Source organism: Galeopterus variegatus, unplaced genomic scaffold (assembly GCF_000696425.1).
Source record: "Galeopterus variegatus unplaced genomic scaffold, G_variegatus-3.0.2 Scaffold1733, whole genome shotgun sequence".
Lineage (NCBI taxonomy): Eukaryota > Metazoa > Chordata > Mammalia > Dermoptera > Cynocephalidae > Galeopterus > Galeopterus variegatus.
This window is the reverse complement of record NW_007727844.1, coordinates 296,542-313,340: the sequence shown is the minus strand read 5'-3', so window position 1 is coordinate 313,340 and position 16,799 is coordinate 296,542. Positions and strand designations below refer to the sequence as shown.

Below are 16,799 nucleotides of genomic sequence, written 5' to 3'. Positions count from 1 at the left end.
CCCCGCCCCTCCCCCCCGTCACTCTCTGTCATGCTCACACCCGCAAGGGGACACGGGCATCTGGGAGCACCCGACTCCTCCCTGAAAGTCGCCGTCATCGCCAGGGTCTTTTCCTCTGCCAGCCCCAGGCAGCCTCCTTTGGGCCCGAGGACCCCCGGGTCCCCATCCCTGGCCAGCGAAGCGGCTGGGCGGTCCAGGGGTGGGCACGCGGCTGCTCCTCGCCCCGCTTTCTCGGCTGGCACCGGCTAACACAGCCCTCTCTTCTGTTCTCTCCCAATGCAGAGCAGTACGAGGAGGAAGGTAACTCTGGCAGCCCGGGAGGCCCCCCGCCCTACCCAGACCCCCCGTCTTAGCTCAACCTCTTCTCCTCCTGCCGGGGGGTCTTCAGCCCCTTCCCACCCAGGGCCCTCTCTGGGTCTCCTTGAGCTCATTCATTAACCGTTCATCTTCCTCACCATTAGTTCATCATGAATGACCATCATTAATTGTTATTGTCATTAATGATTGATCACATAACCACTTAATGAATGATTGATCATTTAATCATTAATTAAATCACCACTAACCTCCATCTCTTTAACTGGTTAATGTACACTCATTAATCATTCATTAACACTTCATGGTCACCACAGCCATGGTGTGTGGAGCTGGCTGGGATCTGGTCACTGGGGCTGTCACTCAGTAATGTCTGCGCCACAGTATGCACGTCCCGCCCGCCTCTCGTCATTCCTGTCTCTCTCGATACCTCTCCGTCTCTCCCTCAGTCTGTCCCTCCCTGTGTCTCTTTCTCTGTCTCTCAGCATCTCTCCGTACCACCCCCACGCCGTAACCTTGGGTGGAATCCGGAGACCCCTCCCTGGCTCTGGCTGGGTGTGGTCCATGGGTGCCGTGTGGTGCCCGGGCAGGCGTGGGTGGGTGGGGAGCGGGGCTGCAGGTGCACCTGGGGACCGTGTGGGACAGCAGTTCTCAGGCACTGGGCACTGCTCTGAAGTCCCTGCACCCACTCAGCTCAGGGGCGCATCCACATACCTTCAGAGGCAGGGCTGTCCTGCAAAATCTGTTTTGAATGTATTTTGAAAACACTTGGCCACCCTAACAATGTGAGCAGAACATTTCTTTTTCTGCCACAAAGGTGGAAAGACTCAATTCTGAGTGGGAAACGTGGGTGCCACCCTTTCCCGTGGGTCAGCCATGCAGCAGGACCAGAGGCCACGAAGGTTCTCCCCACGAACATTTCCCGAAAGACCCTCAGTGCCAGCCTTGCTTCCAGGTGCACTTAGAGATGGTCCCGTGTGGACACTCCCCAGGGGGCCAGCCGTGAGCCAAGCAGCAGGGGACCCTCATGACACGTCTTCCCCTCGGCCCCTGTGGAGACTTGACATCATGGACAAATACCTCACTGCTCCAGAGGCCAGTCTCCGGGCATGAGAGCAGCGGGCTCAAGAGGCACCTGCAGCCATGTGGCCGCGGCCACTGGCAGACTCAGCTTGTGGGAGTCCCCACATGGCACAGCTGCTGCTGGCCGCAGATGCAGGACTGACCCCCACTGCCCCGCTCCATCCAGCCGTGCCCACCTCCCAACCCAGCACACCCTCTAACGACTGTCCCATTCTCTCTCCCTCCCACCTGTCTCCTGCTCCCGGCTTCTCCCACCCTCAGAAGAGGCCCAGGAGGAAGGTAAGCGGGGTCCAAGACCCCGGCCCCACACCCATCCTCCCAGCCTTCCTGCCCCCATCTGCCCTTCACCCCCACAGTAACCCCCCCAGCTGGGTCACGACCCCCAGCCTGCCTCTAAGGACATGCAGCATGCTCCCGCCTAACCACTCCTTTCTCTTGCCACCTCCCTGCGCACCCTGACACTCCTCCACTGCAGAAGTCCATGAGGAAGGTATGAGACACAGGACTTCTGGTCCCCATGTGGGGCCCGGGGCCTGGCTGGAGCCCACACAGGGGTGGGGGAGGGGACGGGAAAGCAGTGAGGGGCCAGCCAGCCAAGGGGTCCCCACATGAGGCCCCCACGTAACCCACTAACCATTGCCAATGCTTCACCCGAGAGGGCACAGGATCCTGAGGGGTGGCACTTCTCCTGCCCCAAAGAGTCCCGGCTGGAGTGGCCTGGGCCATGGATCAGGAGGGTGTCTGAGCACAGGGACCGGCTGTGAGCCGAGTCTGGCCCTCTGCCCCAGAGTGGGTAGCTGAGAGCCCACGGTGGCCAGGACCCCAGGCCAGATCTCAGGACAGCATGGGGTGATGGGGAGGGGAGGCAGAGCCCCTGCACTCCAGCCCTGCCCCACCAGCCCCTCAGGCTCGTTCCTGAGTCAGCCGCATTACAGCCCTTCAGGCAGACGGGTGGATGGAGGGGCCGGGTCCCATGCTCAGCTCAGTGGACAGAGCTGTCATCTGCACCAGGGTCTCCCCGGGGAGCTGGAAAGAAAGCGGAGGGGGCACCTAGCTCTGGGACAGCAGGAGATGGGGAGGTCCTGGGTGTGCCTCCCACAGCCTCTGTGCCCCTGCCACCCTGGGCTACAGGCCTGGGACCTCCGACCAGGCCGTGGCCCTCTGTGTGGGCTTCGGTGCCCCAATCAGAGGCACAGTCCTTCACCCCTGGGGCCCAAGGACAGACAGGAAGAGGGCGAGGAGCAGAGGAAGGCTCGAACCCTGATCCCAAACCTCTCAGAGCAGTCATGAGTCTTACACAAAAGCAAGGGCCCACGCTCTAGACTCCTCGAGCCTCGGTTTCCCCATCTGCGAGGTGGGACAGGTTGGGGTGGGCTCAGGTCTCCTCCAGTGTGCAGCAGGATGTGGGGACACGGGTCAAGGGAGGTGCAGCACCCAGCTGACTCTGACCAGACCTTGCTCACTCCCGCACGCGCCCGCCCCTCGGCCGTTAACCTTGGACCCCTTCTCCCTTGACCTCTGACCCGCGGTCTTGCCTCTTGTGCCTTGGCCCGTGAAGTCCATGAACCAGGTATGTGACGTGACCTCAGTGCCACGTGGGCTGGTGGAGCCGCGTGGGTGTGCAGGAGCCAGGCAGGAAGCAACAGGGGCCGCGTAACCGACTCACACCCCGGGCTGCTCGGCCCGCTGCTCCTGCCCTCCTGCCCCGCCAGCCCACCAGTGACACTCTGCCCCGCCATTCACGGCTGCTTTTCTCTCCCTCTCTCCCTCTCTGCCCCACCACGGTGCCGCTTCTGCAGAGGAAGTCCAGGAAGGTACGTGGCGCCCTCCGTGCACCAGGCCGAGCCCGCCCTCCCCTGCCCTCTCTCTCTCCTTCTTTTGCTGCAGTTGGCTCAGCCCGTTCTTGCCTCTGGGCTGGGGGCAGAGTGGGGACAGGTTAGGCCTGGACTGCTGACCGGGCGTGCTGGCTGATGGGTGCTGGCTTCATTCTGGTCCCCTCTGGCAGAGGGCATTCAGGGGCGTGGGGGCACCAGGGCCCTTCCCGGGCCACCAGCAGGAAGGTGGAAGGTGTGGAGACTCTGCCTCAAGGCCGGGCTCCAAGCAGCCCTTGAGAGGATGGTGCTGGGGTCCACTGGGACCCTCTGGATTCGCCAGGGTGGGTGGAGAACCGCAGAGGCAGAGGCAGGGTAGGCGGCCTCTGCCCTGCCCCAGACATCAAGCCAGAGCAGGGACAGTCAGGAGGGGCGAGTCTGAAGGGAGGGCGGGGGTCAGTGGGGTGAAGCAGAAAGTCAGGTGAGGCCTAAGGCAGGGACGGCGGGAACCCGGGACAGCCAGGGGCCCTGCATGTGAATGAGCAACCAGTCAGGTCCCAGCGTCCCGTCCACCGCCTGGGCCCAAGCCAGGCACACCCGGGCGAGGGGGCCTACAGGGTGGGCCTGTGCTCCCTGGCAGCAGGGCTGGCCGAGCCCCGGGTGGAGGCGAGTGCCCTGCAGCGCCACGTTAGGGGCCCGAGTTGGGAGCTTGTCTCAGCCCCCTTCCCCCACCGATGCCCCATGGGGCCATGGGGGTCCTCCTGGCTAGGCCTGAGCCCCCTGTGGCTCGGGCAAGTGTCTTCCTGTACAAGCAGGGATGTGCTGAGGAAGGGATAGACATGGACTTCCAGGCCGTGCAGGACAAAGTGTCCAGGAGACACCCTGGAGGGGCTGCGGGGTCACCAGGTCACATGGAGCCAGCCCGAGGCCAGCGGGGAGAGAGACAGGAGGGGGCAGGCGGGAGGACGGCTTTGCTGCTTGGGCTGCGTGGCTGCCTCCCCACCGCGCTCAGCCCCGGCCGCCTGGCTCCCCGGGCCCCCGAGGGGCGCTCTGCCAGGTGCTGCTTCCAACGCAGCCTGCGCAGCTCGTTTATTTTCTCTCGGGGCCCCGTTGCCAGGCACCGTGGCTCCGAGGCACCCTGCCATTCACTCGGGTTCCCGCACTCTCCCCCCGCAATGTGTGAGGAGAGGGTGACCCCAGGCCCCCCTGCAAAAGTGAGGGGCGCCCTTGAGGGGCCCTTTGCTGTGCTCAGCGGGTTCCTAAGCAACCAGTGATGTACGGGCTGAGGGGGATGCGAGGGAAAAACAGCTCCCGCTGGACCCCGGCCAAGTGCACACACTGGCGAGGGGCGCAGAGCAGGGGCTGAGGGGACAGCGTGGGGCAGGGAGCAGCCAGGCCAGGTCCACCCTAGTGTAGGGTCTGGAGGCTCCAGCCCAGAAGAAGGGCCACCTGTCTGAAGGCAGCCCCTGAGATGGCCGAGGGAGCCGTGGGAGGTGTCCCAGAAAGGCCTATGCCAGCCTCCAGAAGAGAAGGCTCTTGAGGGTCCAAGGGCGGGCTCCCAGGGAGGCAGGGACCCCCTCCCCTCAGCCCGGGCCCCTCACTGGGGGCTGTGACGAACAATCGGGACTCAGGTGGGGGCTCCTTGAGCTGAGACTAGCAAGGAGGCACAAATAAAATCTCTGACACAGGCTTTCCAGGCTCGAGGGGCCGGGAGACCTTGTGAATAGAGCTGTTCCATGACGTGCTGGGTTTCAGCCCAGCAAAACTGACCTTCGAGCAGGAGTCAGGACCTCAGGCTCTGCCCCAGGGCAAAGAGGCCAGTGTCCACCCCAGCAACAAGGCCCCCACGCTGGGGAGGGCCTCAGATTCCAGGGGCAGCCCTGCCAACCGAAGTGCCCCCAGGCCCTGCCCAGTGAGGTCCCCGTGTCCCTTCCATCACTGCCAGGCCTTCCTGGGTAGGCGTCTCCACTAGGCACCAGCTCTTTCTACCTCCTCCCCAGGCGACCATTCCCTGGCCCCCAGCTAGGGCCACCCAGGGAAGTGAGGGTCCAGGTTGGCACCTGCCCGTGGGTCCCCACGCTCCCCTGCAGCTGCGCGGGCTTTTCTCTTGCATGTGCGCTTGTGCCTTATGCTGTGAAGACGCCGTGGAGGAGGGGCAGGAGGAGGACGAGGAAGGTAAGTCCCGCTGGCCGCGGCCACGGCGCCCCCAGCTCTGTCCGCAGGCGATTCCGGTCCCTACACGTGCCGGTGCCTGTGGTGCTGCCTTGCCACCACTCCCTCCGTCTGTCCGTCTGTCCATCTGTCTGTCCGTCCTCCTCTTCTCCCTGGCATGGGGCCTCGGAGGGCCAGGCCTGGCTGCTTCACGCTGCATCCTCCATGGGGCTCAGGCTGCCGGGGCCTCGCAGGTGCCAACCACGTGGGGGTGTGGCGGTCAGTGGGGCCAGGCCAGAGCACCAGGAGCCTGGGCGCTTCCGCCCACGCCCCCGGTTTCTCCCGAGCTCCTTCCTTCTCTGACTCTCATGTCTTCCCGTCCTCATCTCTCCTCCCTTTTGTCCCGGCCTCGGAGGACGTACTTCTTGCCTCTATTTCTTCCTTCTTTCCTCCTGCTCCCTCCGTCCCAGTCCCCACGCCCTGAGCTCTCGTCCTCAGACCCCACCAGGGGCTCTCATAGGCCTGGAGTGCGGACAAGACCGTCTTGTTCTCGGTGGGGTGGATGGCTGGGTGGTGGTCTCGGCTGGAGAGGCAGGCAGCCCTACAGGCCCGAGCCCCGGGAGCCCCCAGCTAGGTGGTCCCCAGCGTTCGGCAGAAGGGGGGCCACCCAGTCTCACCTGGTCTCTCCCTCCCCCTCTCCATCTGCCGGTGCTGTGGTGACCAGAGGAGAAGCCGAGACCCAAGTGAGTGTGCGGCCCGGGCAGGGCTGGACGCGGGTGGGATGGGGCATGGGCCGGGAGCCCAAGTGTGCAGGACAAGGGGAAGCAAACTGCGGGGGTCTGGTGGGGTGTGGCTCTGCTCCGGGCCACCCAGTGCAGAAAAGGAGGACTTCCTGCAGGAGGAGGCTACTGACCAAGGAAGGGGGACAGCAGGGTGGGGAGAGAGCGGAGGAGGGAGCAAGGCTCTGGGGACAGGGAGCCGGGCAGCTGCATCTCCCCGTGCTCAGCCCCACGGCGGGGGTGTCTCCTGGCCCTCGATGTGGGAGTGGACACTGCAGTGGGGTGGGCTTGGGAGGGAGCACCCCACTTCAGAGAGACTCCTTGATGGTACCTGAGTAGTTCGCCGAGCGGGCCGCTGAGTCTGAGCCCTGTGGGCGACGATGCTTCTCGTGGAGGGTCTGCCCTCGTTTTGTTCACCGTGTTGCAGAGATCTCTTAAAAAATGAAACTCTTCTAACTCTTCGCTTTTAACAAATGCTTACAAACCCCAACTCTTCCTACGTGATTTACCTTCCGTCCCCTTGAGCCTCTTGCTGGCTTCTTGCTCCACACGAGGCACCCGGGGCGGCGACCACGTCTGCAAAGGACAGTGGGGCGCATGAAGGGGTTGCTGCCCGTCTCCGCCCTTTGCACTCCATTTTTCAGTAATTTTAAATCAAGTAATGCCGGATCACGAGATATTTTCTCGTTTTAGAAAAATTGTTTGTGTTTTCACTATAAAATAAAACACCTCATTAAAGAAAATTTGGAAAATACGTAAAAGTCAAATGAAGAAAAAAAAAAAATCATCTATAATTCTCCCACCCAGCCAGCCAGACTGTGGAAAAGAGCAGAAATAAAAGCCTTATTTCTTCCTACTCCTTTTTCCATGCACAGGGCTTGGAAAAAAAGATTTAAACTCCGTGCTGTTTCTCAAACATTGCACTGTCTATACAACCTTGAATCCTGCCTTTTTAAAATTTAGCACTATTCATAAGCATTTTTCCATGTTTTTACATAGTCTTCTTAAATATTTTGAATGGCCACATAATATTCCGTCAATTGAACAAACCATCATTTTCCTAACCGTTCCCCTCCTGCAGGCCTCCCCCAATGCTTTACTGTCGTCAGTAACGCTGGGCGGAAAGCGCCCTCCGTCTGTGGGGTTATTTCCCTAGGCCACGTTCCCAGAACTGGGATTACTGGGTCAAAGAGTCTAAGAGTTCTCAAGACATCGACACCCATTGCCAGACTGCTTTCCACGAGGGCCCCGCCAGCTCTGTGCCCACGCCCCCTCCCCAAGGACAGAAGCAGCCTTTTCCATCCAGCTGCTGGGGGCGAGAGGTGCCCCTCACGCCGTCCTCCGCCACCCCTGCCGCTCCAGGGCTGGCCCCATGTGTGCTGACTGCTCGCTGTGTTGTCCCCATCCCCAGTTTGCATAAGGGTGCAGTCTTCTCTGCATTTGCTGAAAACGTTTTCTGGTCTGAGGTTTTTTTTTTTTTTTTGCCTTTCGATTTTTGCTCTTTTCACATACATAAGTTTTTCATTTGCGTGGAGTCATCTGGCCGTTGTTCCCTTAAAGGAAACTTCTGGTGCTTCTGAGCTTCGAAAATCCTAAATCCTTTCCTACTCCAGTTTTTGATCGATATACGGCTCCACTTTCTGCTATGGCTTGTTTTAAAAAATTGTTGTTGTTGTTTAAACTCTTTGCTCCATCTGGAATGTATTGGCGGGGGGAGGGGGGTCACGTAGCCAGCCGGATGGGGGGCCTCGTTTCCTCTTCAAAGTGCTTTCTTCCCAGCCCCCTCTTCTCCTTCCTTTGGGCCTCCAGAAAGAAATATTGAAGGGGGCCGGGGAAACGTGAAGGGCTGCGACAGCCGTTTCTGGCTGCAGAAGCCAATGCTGCCTGCGGCGCCCGCCCTCCCTCCTGGTCAGACCTGGCCACGTTTGTCCATTTGTTGGAGAAAAAATAAGGTGCCCTTCCTGGATAGATGGGGGAAACGGTGTTGCAATGTCCAGAAGCTGGCAGAATAGAAGGGGACAATAAAAGGTTGAAATTTCAAAGGGATCAAGCCACTCAGGATGGGGGTTTTAAAACTGATAGGAACAAAGTTCAGGCAAAGGTGCCCTGGGCCATGTGTCTTTGGCCAGGTGTAAGAGTGCGTGGGCATGAGGGCTACGCTGGAGCCGGGTAGGGCCAAGTGTCCCTGGTCACTAGCCTCTCTCTCTTCTGCAGACTCACTGCTCCTAAGATCCCGGAAGGGGAGAAAGTAGACTTCGATGTAAGTTGATGGGACCCAGATCAACATGGCCACCCCCACCCCATACTCCAGCCTCGGGTTCCAGGCTAGGCCTCAGAAGGTCATCTTCTCTCCAGCAGCCCTAGCTAGAGCTACCACTCCCTGGTTCCAGGCAATTCTGCCACAATCAATTCCTGGACCAGAGGAAATGCCTCTGAGAACAGACATCTCTCTTCCTTCCTCTCCCATCCATCCTTCTATCCATCCATCCCTCCACCCATCTATCCACCCATCAACTCAACCATCCACCCGTCTGTCCATCCATCTGTTCATCCACCCATCCATCCACCCATTCAGTCATCCACCTGCCCATCCACTCATTTATCCACCATCCATTAATCCACCCCTCCATCCATCCATCCACCATCCATCCACCCATCCATCCGTCCATCCATCCATCCACCATCCATCCATCCATCCATCCATCATCCATCCATCCATCCATCCATCCACCATCCATCCACCCATCCATCCACCATCCATCCACCCATCCATCCATCCGTCCATCCATCCTTCCATCCACGATCCATCCATCCACACATCCATCCATCCATCCATCCATCCATCCATCCATCCATCCATCCTTCCATCCACGATCCATCCATCCACACATCCATCCATCCATCCATCCATTCATCCATCCATCCATCCTTCCATCCACGATCCATCCATCCATCCATCCACCCATCCATCCATCCATCCATCCATCTATCCATCCTTCCATCCATCCATCCATCCACACATCCATCCACCTATCCATTTAACCATTCACCCATCAATCTGTCTATCCGTCCATACATCCATCCATCCATCCACCCACAACCCATCCATCTATCTCTTCATCCATCCTTCTGTCTCTCATCCCTCCATCTGTCTATCCATCTGTTTATCCAACAAACTTATGTCACTCACCAGTCTCCTCTCTGCCAAGCTCATGCAGGGCATCTCCAAGGGTGACAGAGTCAAGTCAGAGCTGGTTCATCCCAGGGATGCCGATGACCTCATGGCTGGGCCTGGGCTCACCCGCAGGAAGGGCACCAACCCTGCCCTGTGGCTTGGGGATCAGGTCAACCTAGCAGCTTCCCCGGGGATGTGGCAAGAGTGGGAGGTCCCTTGCCTCTCTGTTTCCACGGTGGCCAGAGGAGTCAGGCTTCTCTGTTGAGGCAAAGGAAGGTGTCACTTGCCGCAAGGTGGGCCGGGCAGGACCGAGGGTGGAGAGGAGGGGAGGGACTCCCGAGCCTGTGTCCCTGCCCACAGGACATCCAGAAGAAGCGCCAGAACAAAGACCTCATGGAGCTGCAGGCCCTCATCGACAGCCACTTCGAAGCCCGGAAGAAGGAGGAAGAGGAGCTGATCGCCCTCAAGGACAGGATCGTGAGTGCGGTGGCTCTGCTGGAGGTGGGGCTGCTGGGCACTGTCTGGGTGGCTGGGCGGGCAAGGCCGCTGACCCGCTGCACGCCCTGGCCATAGGAGAAGCGCCGTGCAGAGAGGGCTGAGCAGCAGCGGATCCGCGCCGAGAAGGAGCGGGAGCGCCAGAACAGGCTCGCGGTGAGGCCCGCACGCCCAGCACAGCCCCCGCAACGGTGGCCCCGACCAGGTCGGGTCCTCAAGGCACAGCCGGGCCCAGCCCTGAGGGTCTTGGGACGGGGTCTCCGCAGGAGGAGAAGGCCAGGAGAGAGGAGGAGGATGCCAAGAGGAGGGCGGAGGACGACCTCAAGAAGAAGAAGGCCCTGTCCTCCATGGGCGCCAACTACAGCAGCTACCTGGCCAAGGTGGGCGCGGGCATGGCGTGGTGTGGGACAGCCGGCCTGGCTGCGCGGTGCACCCCTCCTGACACCGGGCCCTTGTCCGGCTGCTCCCGCAGGCCGACCAGAAGAGGGGCAAGAAGCAGACGGCGCGGGAGATGAAGAAGAAGATTCTGGCTGAGAGGCGCAAGCCCCTCAACATCGACCACCTGAGCGAGGACAAGCTGAGGTAGGCCCGGCCGGTGCCCGGGGAGAGGGTGGCAGCGGCGGGTGGCCCCCAAGCCCGCCTGTCCAGCCGGGCTTCACTGTCCCCCGCTTCCCAGGGACAAGGCCAAGGAGCTCTGGGAGACCCTGCACCAACTGGAGACGGACAAGTTCGAGTTTGGGGAGAAGCTAAAACGCCAGAAGTACGATGTGAGTCCAGGCACAGCTGGCCCGTGGGTCCCCCGGGGGCGGCCCCTCCCACATCCCCATCACACTCTGGACCTCCCTCTGCCCCAGGACCTGGCCACCCCCTCTGCCTCTGCTGAAGGTGTTGCTGGAGCTCATCCTCCAGGCCACAGCCACACCCCGAGCAGTCGGCTGCGGCACAGGCAGCATTGGGCCATCGTGAGGGAGTGGTGTGGCACAGGGATTCACAGTCTCTTTTCTGAATCCCCTGAGCCTTGTAGAAAGTCCCCAGCTTCACAGAGCTCATCTCCAGGGCACTAGGCCTCTGGTCCTGGGGCGCGTCCCCTAATAGCCTTCTCTGCAAACCCAAGTTCTGGCCACTGGTGGCCCCTGACACATCTACCACCTCAGAGCAGGCAGCAAGGGGTGACACACCTCCAGCACGGCTGGAGCTGGCAGCAACCTGCCCGGGCCAGCCTGTGGAGTTGGCGTCGGGGCATCAAAGGCTGGAATGGAAGCTTAGCTATTCCCTCGCCGCAGAAGCCCACGCAGGCCCTGCGTGCCTGTCCTGGGTGGTTAACGTGCTTGGTGCCAACACAGACCCCTTAAGCTTCACCATCAAAGCCATGTTGCCCACCCCCAGTCCCTCCAGGGTCCCCGGGGCAGAGGCAGGTCCTGCTCGAAGGGTATACACCCTGGCCATGTAAATAGGGTATCTCCCATGGGTGCCAAGAGAGTGGCTGCCAAGCAACCAGACCCAACAGACAACCAGGCAGATCCTAGCTCCTAGGAACTCTGGGCAGTTCCTCCTGGGAACTCCTAGGAACTCACCTAGTCGGTCTGTGCCTCAGTTTCCCCACCTCCCGGAGCCTCCCATGCATCCCTGCAGGCTGCTTTCCTCACCCTCGAGGCCCTCCTGGGGGCCTGCCCAGGCCACTCACTCAGTGTCCACAGAGCGGAATCACCATACTCTCTGCCACGTGGGGTCCCCAGAGCAATTGCCAGGTTAGCCAGCACAGGGCGGGCCCCGAAGCCGCAGCCACCCACCCAGCCTGCGTAACCATCTTGGTCTTTTAGATCATGAATGTCCGGGCCAGAGTGCAGATGCTGGCCAAGTTGTAAGTAGCCAGAGCCGCCACAGGCTGGGCTCCCAGTGTGCGCTGCACGGCGAACCTCTCGCATGGCAAAAACCCGGGTCGCCAAGGATGCCGGCGGCAGGGGGCCTGGAGCCCACGGGCCTTTCTCGTCCCCATCCTGCCCCCACCTGCTCCCTCCTGCCTCTGGTCGTCGGCTTCCGAGGCTGGCCTGCTGCCCTCGTTGGCAGGTGAGGAAGGGCCTGGCCCTCCCAGGAGCCTCACTGGGACCAGGGCGCCTCGGCCACAGTCAGGAGGAGGGAGCAGCTGGGCCGAACAGCAGGCGGGGCCGGGGGTCTGGGAAGGAGGACTTTACCTTCACCACCCCCCACTCCACGCCCCCTGCCCTGCATCCTGCCGCAGGCTGCAAGGTAAGTGGCCAGCTCCGGAGCTGCTGTGTGCCGCAGCCCAGGCCAGCCAGAGCGAGTCACAGATGCCAACCCAGAGGGCCAAGGGACAGTGTCCCCTACAGAGGAGCCAGGACACAGTAAGGGAGCGGTGGCACAAGAGGCTGTGTTCTGACCACCCCTGCGGTGGAGAAGGGCATCCAGCCAACCCACGCCAGCCCGGCCTCTTGGTCCCCATCACGGTACGTCATCTGTGTTGTTTACAGATCACCACCCTCAGGAGCCGCATCGACCAGGCCCAGAAGCAGTGAGTAGCCCTGCCCGTCTTTGCTCTGCACTGGGGGTCCCACAGGATCCCACGGGGTCGGCTGCTGCCTGCCCTGCCCAGGGCCTGGTCATCGTAGCCAGCCCCTAAACAAAGGCCAGCGGCAGCCGGACCTCAGCAGAGCAGTAACAAGACTAACCCGGCCAGGCTGCTCGGGCAGCATGTCCAGGCCCTGAGCCCCAGACACCCACACGCAGGGTAGCCAAGGAGGTTGGCGAAGTTGAGGGTGGGGGACAGGTGGAGCTCACTGGTAATGGCCTCCCTGAGTGGCCTGCAAAGCCATCCTGAGCACCTGGACGCCCCATCAGCATGTCACTCTCAAGAGTGACCTGGGATGGTGGGGAATTAAGGGGCCTGGGCTCTGTCACCAGCACCTCTGGGAGGCTGGGCAAAATTGCCAGTTTCACAGGATAGTCACCTCTCTGCCCATAAAACCACGTCCCCACGGGGGCAGCGGGGTCTATTCTGACAGCTGCTCACATACCCCCAGCCTGTACGTGGGTGCCCGTGGTACACGCCACGCTGGGGTCTGGCCACTAAGCCCGGCCATGGAGCCGTCTCATGCTCCCCCAAGCAGGGCAGTGCTCCGGGGGCTCCCTGGAGTTGCTGTGTTTTCTGGGATTTTTCTCCTCCTCCCTGGCCCTGGCATCCTGGCTGCTCCTGGGGGGGGGGGGGCGGGGGGGGGGGGGGGCGCTGGTGAAGATGATCCCACGGCCTCCTGGTCTCTGTGTGCAGGTCAGGGGCTGGTACAGGCCACTGTGAGAGTGGGTGGTTCAGAGAGGTGGGCATGCATGTGCGTGTGCGTGTGCGTTTGCTCTGGAACGCGTGCAGGGCATAGCCTTCACCAGTGAGAGGTCCTGCTGAGCCGCCATGCCTGAAAGGGGTTGGCCTCCTGGGGCTCAAATGCTCTTGTCCTCCCACTGGCCTTGGCCCTAACCTGGCCCCTAGCCCCCTCCTGGCTGGCCTCAGACAGACGGCCAGCTCCTGAGGACACCGCCCCTCAGAGGCTGCCCTCCAGAGGGGCCGAGTAATCGGGACAGTGGTAGTCACCTGGCGAGACAGCCTTCCCAGGCGGGAGCTGTCCGCAGTAGCCCCCCAGGTGGGGAAGAGAGGATGGGGAAGGGTGCTCTGGGCTCGGCCACCCCCTCCTAACCACACTGACCGCCCAGCCCCAGCCAGACCAGGCACAGGTGAGTGAGCTGGAGCCAGGTGTGCAATGCTGTCAGGGCCAAGGGTCTGCATTGGCCAGCCAGGGCTGGGGGCCTGGGAGGGGGCTCGGCTAACAGTTGACACTCAAGAGCAACTTGCTTCCCGTCTGCAGCAGCAAGAAGGCTGGGGCCACGGCCAAAGGCAAGGTCGGTGGGCGCTGGAAGTAAAGGAGCCGCAGCGGCCCCCCGAGGCAGAGACCCTTGGCCCTCGCCTGCTCCTGGATCTGTCTGTGTTCCAGCTTCCATGCCAAGACTCCTTCTGGGGCTCCTGGATGGTCCTGCGGGCAGAGGGGCTGCTCCGGAGCCCCCCCAGCGTCTCTGTCCTCCGTGCCCCCATCCTCCGGGATCCATAAATAAAGCTAGTGGACCCCCTTCTGCCAGGCGTGTGCTCACTTGTGCAGGGGGACCCTCAGGGACAGTGGGGTGGGCCTGCCCACCTCAGGGCCCAGCTCACGAGCAGACAGTGCACATTTTACCGCCGCCAGCGGCTACACCTAGACCCTGCTGTGGATGCTGGGCCCAGACGCCTTCTGCGATGCTGCCAGTGGCCTCTCACCCCAGCATGTTCCCTCTGTCTCCTGACCTGGAAGCCCATACGCCCCTCAGCTCTCCACTTCATCTAGGGTCTTTGCCCACCCTGAGGAGCCCCAGCTGCCTGGGTCAGCTCTGAGGACAACTGGGGACAAGAGCTTTGCCTCAGGAGGGCTTGCGGAGGAGGCGCCATGGGAGACTTAGGTGGAAGCAGGGCCAAGCCACACTCCAGAGGGCACACGCTCCAGAGGGCACACGCTTCAGGGGGCACATGCTCCAGAGGGGCACACACTCCAGAGGGCACACACTCCAGAGGGCACACACTCCAGAGGGCACACACTGCAGGGGGCACACACTGCAGGGGGGCACACTCTCCAGAGGGGTACATGCTCCAGGGGTACACATGCCCCAGAGGGAACACGCTCCAGAGGGCACACGCTGAATGGGGCACATGCTCCAGAGGGGCACACGCTCTAGAGAGCACACGCTGCAGGGGGGCACACACTCCAGGGGGGCACAAACTCCAGAGGGGCACATGCTCCAGAGGGGCACGCTACAGGAGGCACACACTCCAGAGGGGCACACACTCCAGAGGGGCACACGCTCCAGAGGGGCACACGCTCCAGAGGGCACACGCTCCAAAGGAAACACACTGGAGGGGGGCACACGCTCCAGAGGGCTCACACTGCAGGGGGGCACACACTCCAGGGGGGCACACACTCCAGAGGGGCACATGCTCCAGAGGGGCACACGCTCCAGAGGAAACACACTGCAGGGGGGCACACGCTCCAGAGAGCACACGCTGCAGGGGGGCACACGCTGCAGGGGGGCACACACTCCAGAGGGCACATGCTGCAGGGGGGCACACACTCCAGGGGGGCACACGCTCCAGAGGGGCACACACTCCAGAGGGCACACGCTGCAGGGGGCACACTCTCCAAGGGGGCACACACTCCAGAGGCGCACACACTCCACAGGGCACACGCTCCAGAGGAAACACACTGCAGGGGGGCACACGCTCCAGAGGGCTCACACTGCAAGGGGGCACACCCTCCAGGGGGGCACATGCTCCAGAGGGGCACACGCTCCAGAGGGCACACGCTCCAGAGGGGCACATGCTCCAGAGGGCACACATTGCAGGGGGGCACACACTCCAGGGGGGCACACGCTCCAGAGGGGCACATGCTCCAGAAAGCACACGCTGCAGGGGGGCACACGCTGCAGGGGGGCTCATCCTGAGGCTGTTCTCTTGAGAGCCTGACAGATCCAGGAAAGGAGTGCAGAAACGCACATTTCTGGTGAGAGCACAGCTACGGCAAACACAGGGGGCTTCTTCTATATCATACGAGACCTCAGGGCACAACTGTGTAATAAATTTGAAAATTCTGACCAAATAGAATTATGGAAAATGTAAGTCACAGAAATTAGATCCAGACATAGGCCTTGTGCAGTAGAGTATGCATGGAGGGGGGTTGGGTCCGGGCAGGCTCTGGGTGGGGCTGTCGGCCAAGCCACTGCGGGGCCCATGAGAAAGCCCCTGTGGTCTACCACGGTGGGGACTCAGGTCCTGACAGCAGGGTGGAGCCCCCAAATAACACACACACATGTGTGCACACCCCAACACACACACACAGAGCAACGTGTGCCGAAGAGCTCATGGATGAGAGAGCAAGTCAGACTGGAAAACAGGACACTCAGAGGGAAATATGGGCCTGCCTGCTTATGCCAGAAAAGCGGGGAGACCAGACCCCAAATATTCATAAGTCATACCTCTAATTCAAGAAATTAGCAAATGAACAAAAAACTACAATCAAGAAAGAGAGAAGCATGGAAATAATATGGAACAGAGTTAATAAAATAGCAAACAATTAAGGGAGAAGATCAGCAAAATTAAAAATTGGTCTGAGAAAGAACTAATAAAACAGTGCAACACTGGGCATGATAATTAAGGATAAAGGGGAAATAACACAAATAAACAGGATTAGGAAGAAAAGAGGAACCTAACTACAGATGTTGCAGAGATTAAATCTGCAGTAAAAGAACCGTGTAAACAACCTCCTGACAATATATTTGAAAACTGGATAAAGTGGCCAATTCCCAGGAGAAAGACGACTTACGGAGTTGACTGAAGGCAGGCGGGAAGCAAACCTCGAATAGGGTGATTCGTTTTAAAGACGTTGAACCAGTAGCTAAATATCTCCCGCCAAAAATCGCTATGAATTTGGGCCGAGCCCGTGGCGCACTCGGGAGAGTGCGGGGCTGGGAGTGCGCAGTAGCGCTCCCGCCGCGGGTTCGGATCCTATATAGGGATGACCCGTGCGCTCACAGCGCTCACTGGCTGAGTGCGGTGCGGCCGGTCTCAAGAAGGACAAAAAAATAATAATAATAAAATAAAAACTGTGTTGTGGTGTGTGTAGAAGTCATTAAAGTTAAAAAAAAAAATCACTATGAATTTGTAAAAATCACAACATGACCTAGGGGCTTCTGTCTAACATGAAGCTGGTTTTGCATCGGAAAACTCAGTGAGGCGGTGATTCATGCTCACGGCCCATAAAGGGTATAAAGGTTCAAAAGAATTGGAATAACACGCAACATCATCTATTGAAAAGGAAACCTCCTCAACCCCAGGACGGCATTTTCCAAAACCCTACAGTTGCATTAGAGAAAGTGAGAAGATGCCCTTGAGGATGAAGAGTCGGGCAC

The 16,799-nt window shown here is 60.4% G+C and overlaps 1 protein-coding gene across 1 annotated transcript; it reads left to right on the top strand.

Annotated features, from left to right (window-relative positions):
• The first annotated feature begins 769 nt into the window (after positions 1-769).
• On the top strand, positions 770-13,815 carry TNNT3 (troponin T type 3 (skeletal, fast)). Its single transcript, XM_008578649.1, has 12 exons — positions 770-1,677; positions 3,198-3,212; positions 5,300-5,384; positions 6,085-6,103; positions 8,354-8,399; positions 9,675-9,791; positions 9,888-9,965; positions 10,076-10,189; positions 10,282-10,391; positions 10,486-10,576; positions 12,299-12,339; positions 13,679-13,815. The coding sequence occupies exons 1-12, from the start codon at positions 1,459-1,461 to the stop codon at positions 13,731-13,733; spliced, it is 990 nt and encodes a 329-aa protein (XP_008576871.1). The 5' UTR covers positions 770-1,458; the 3' UTR covers positions 13,734-13,815.
• Positions 13,816-16,799: the final 2,984 nt, after the last annotated feature.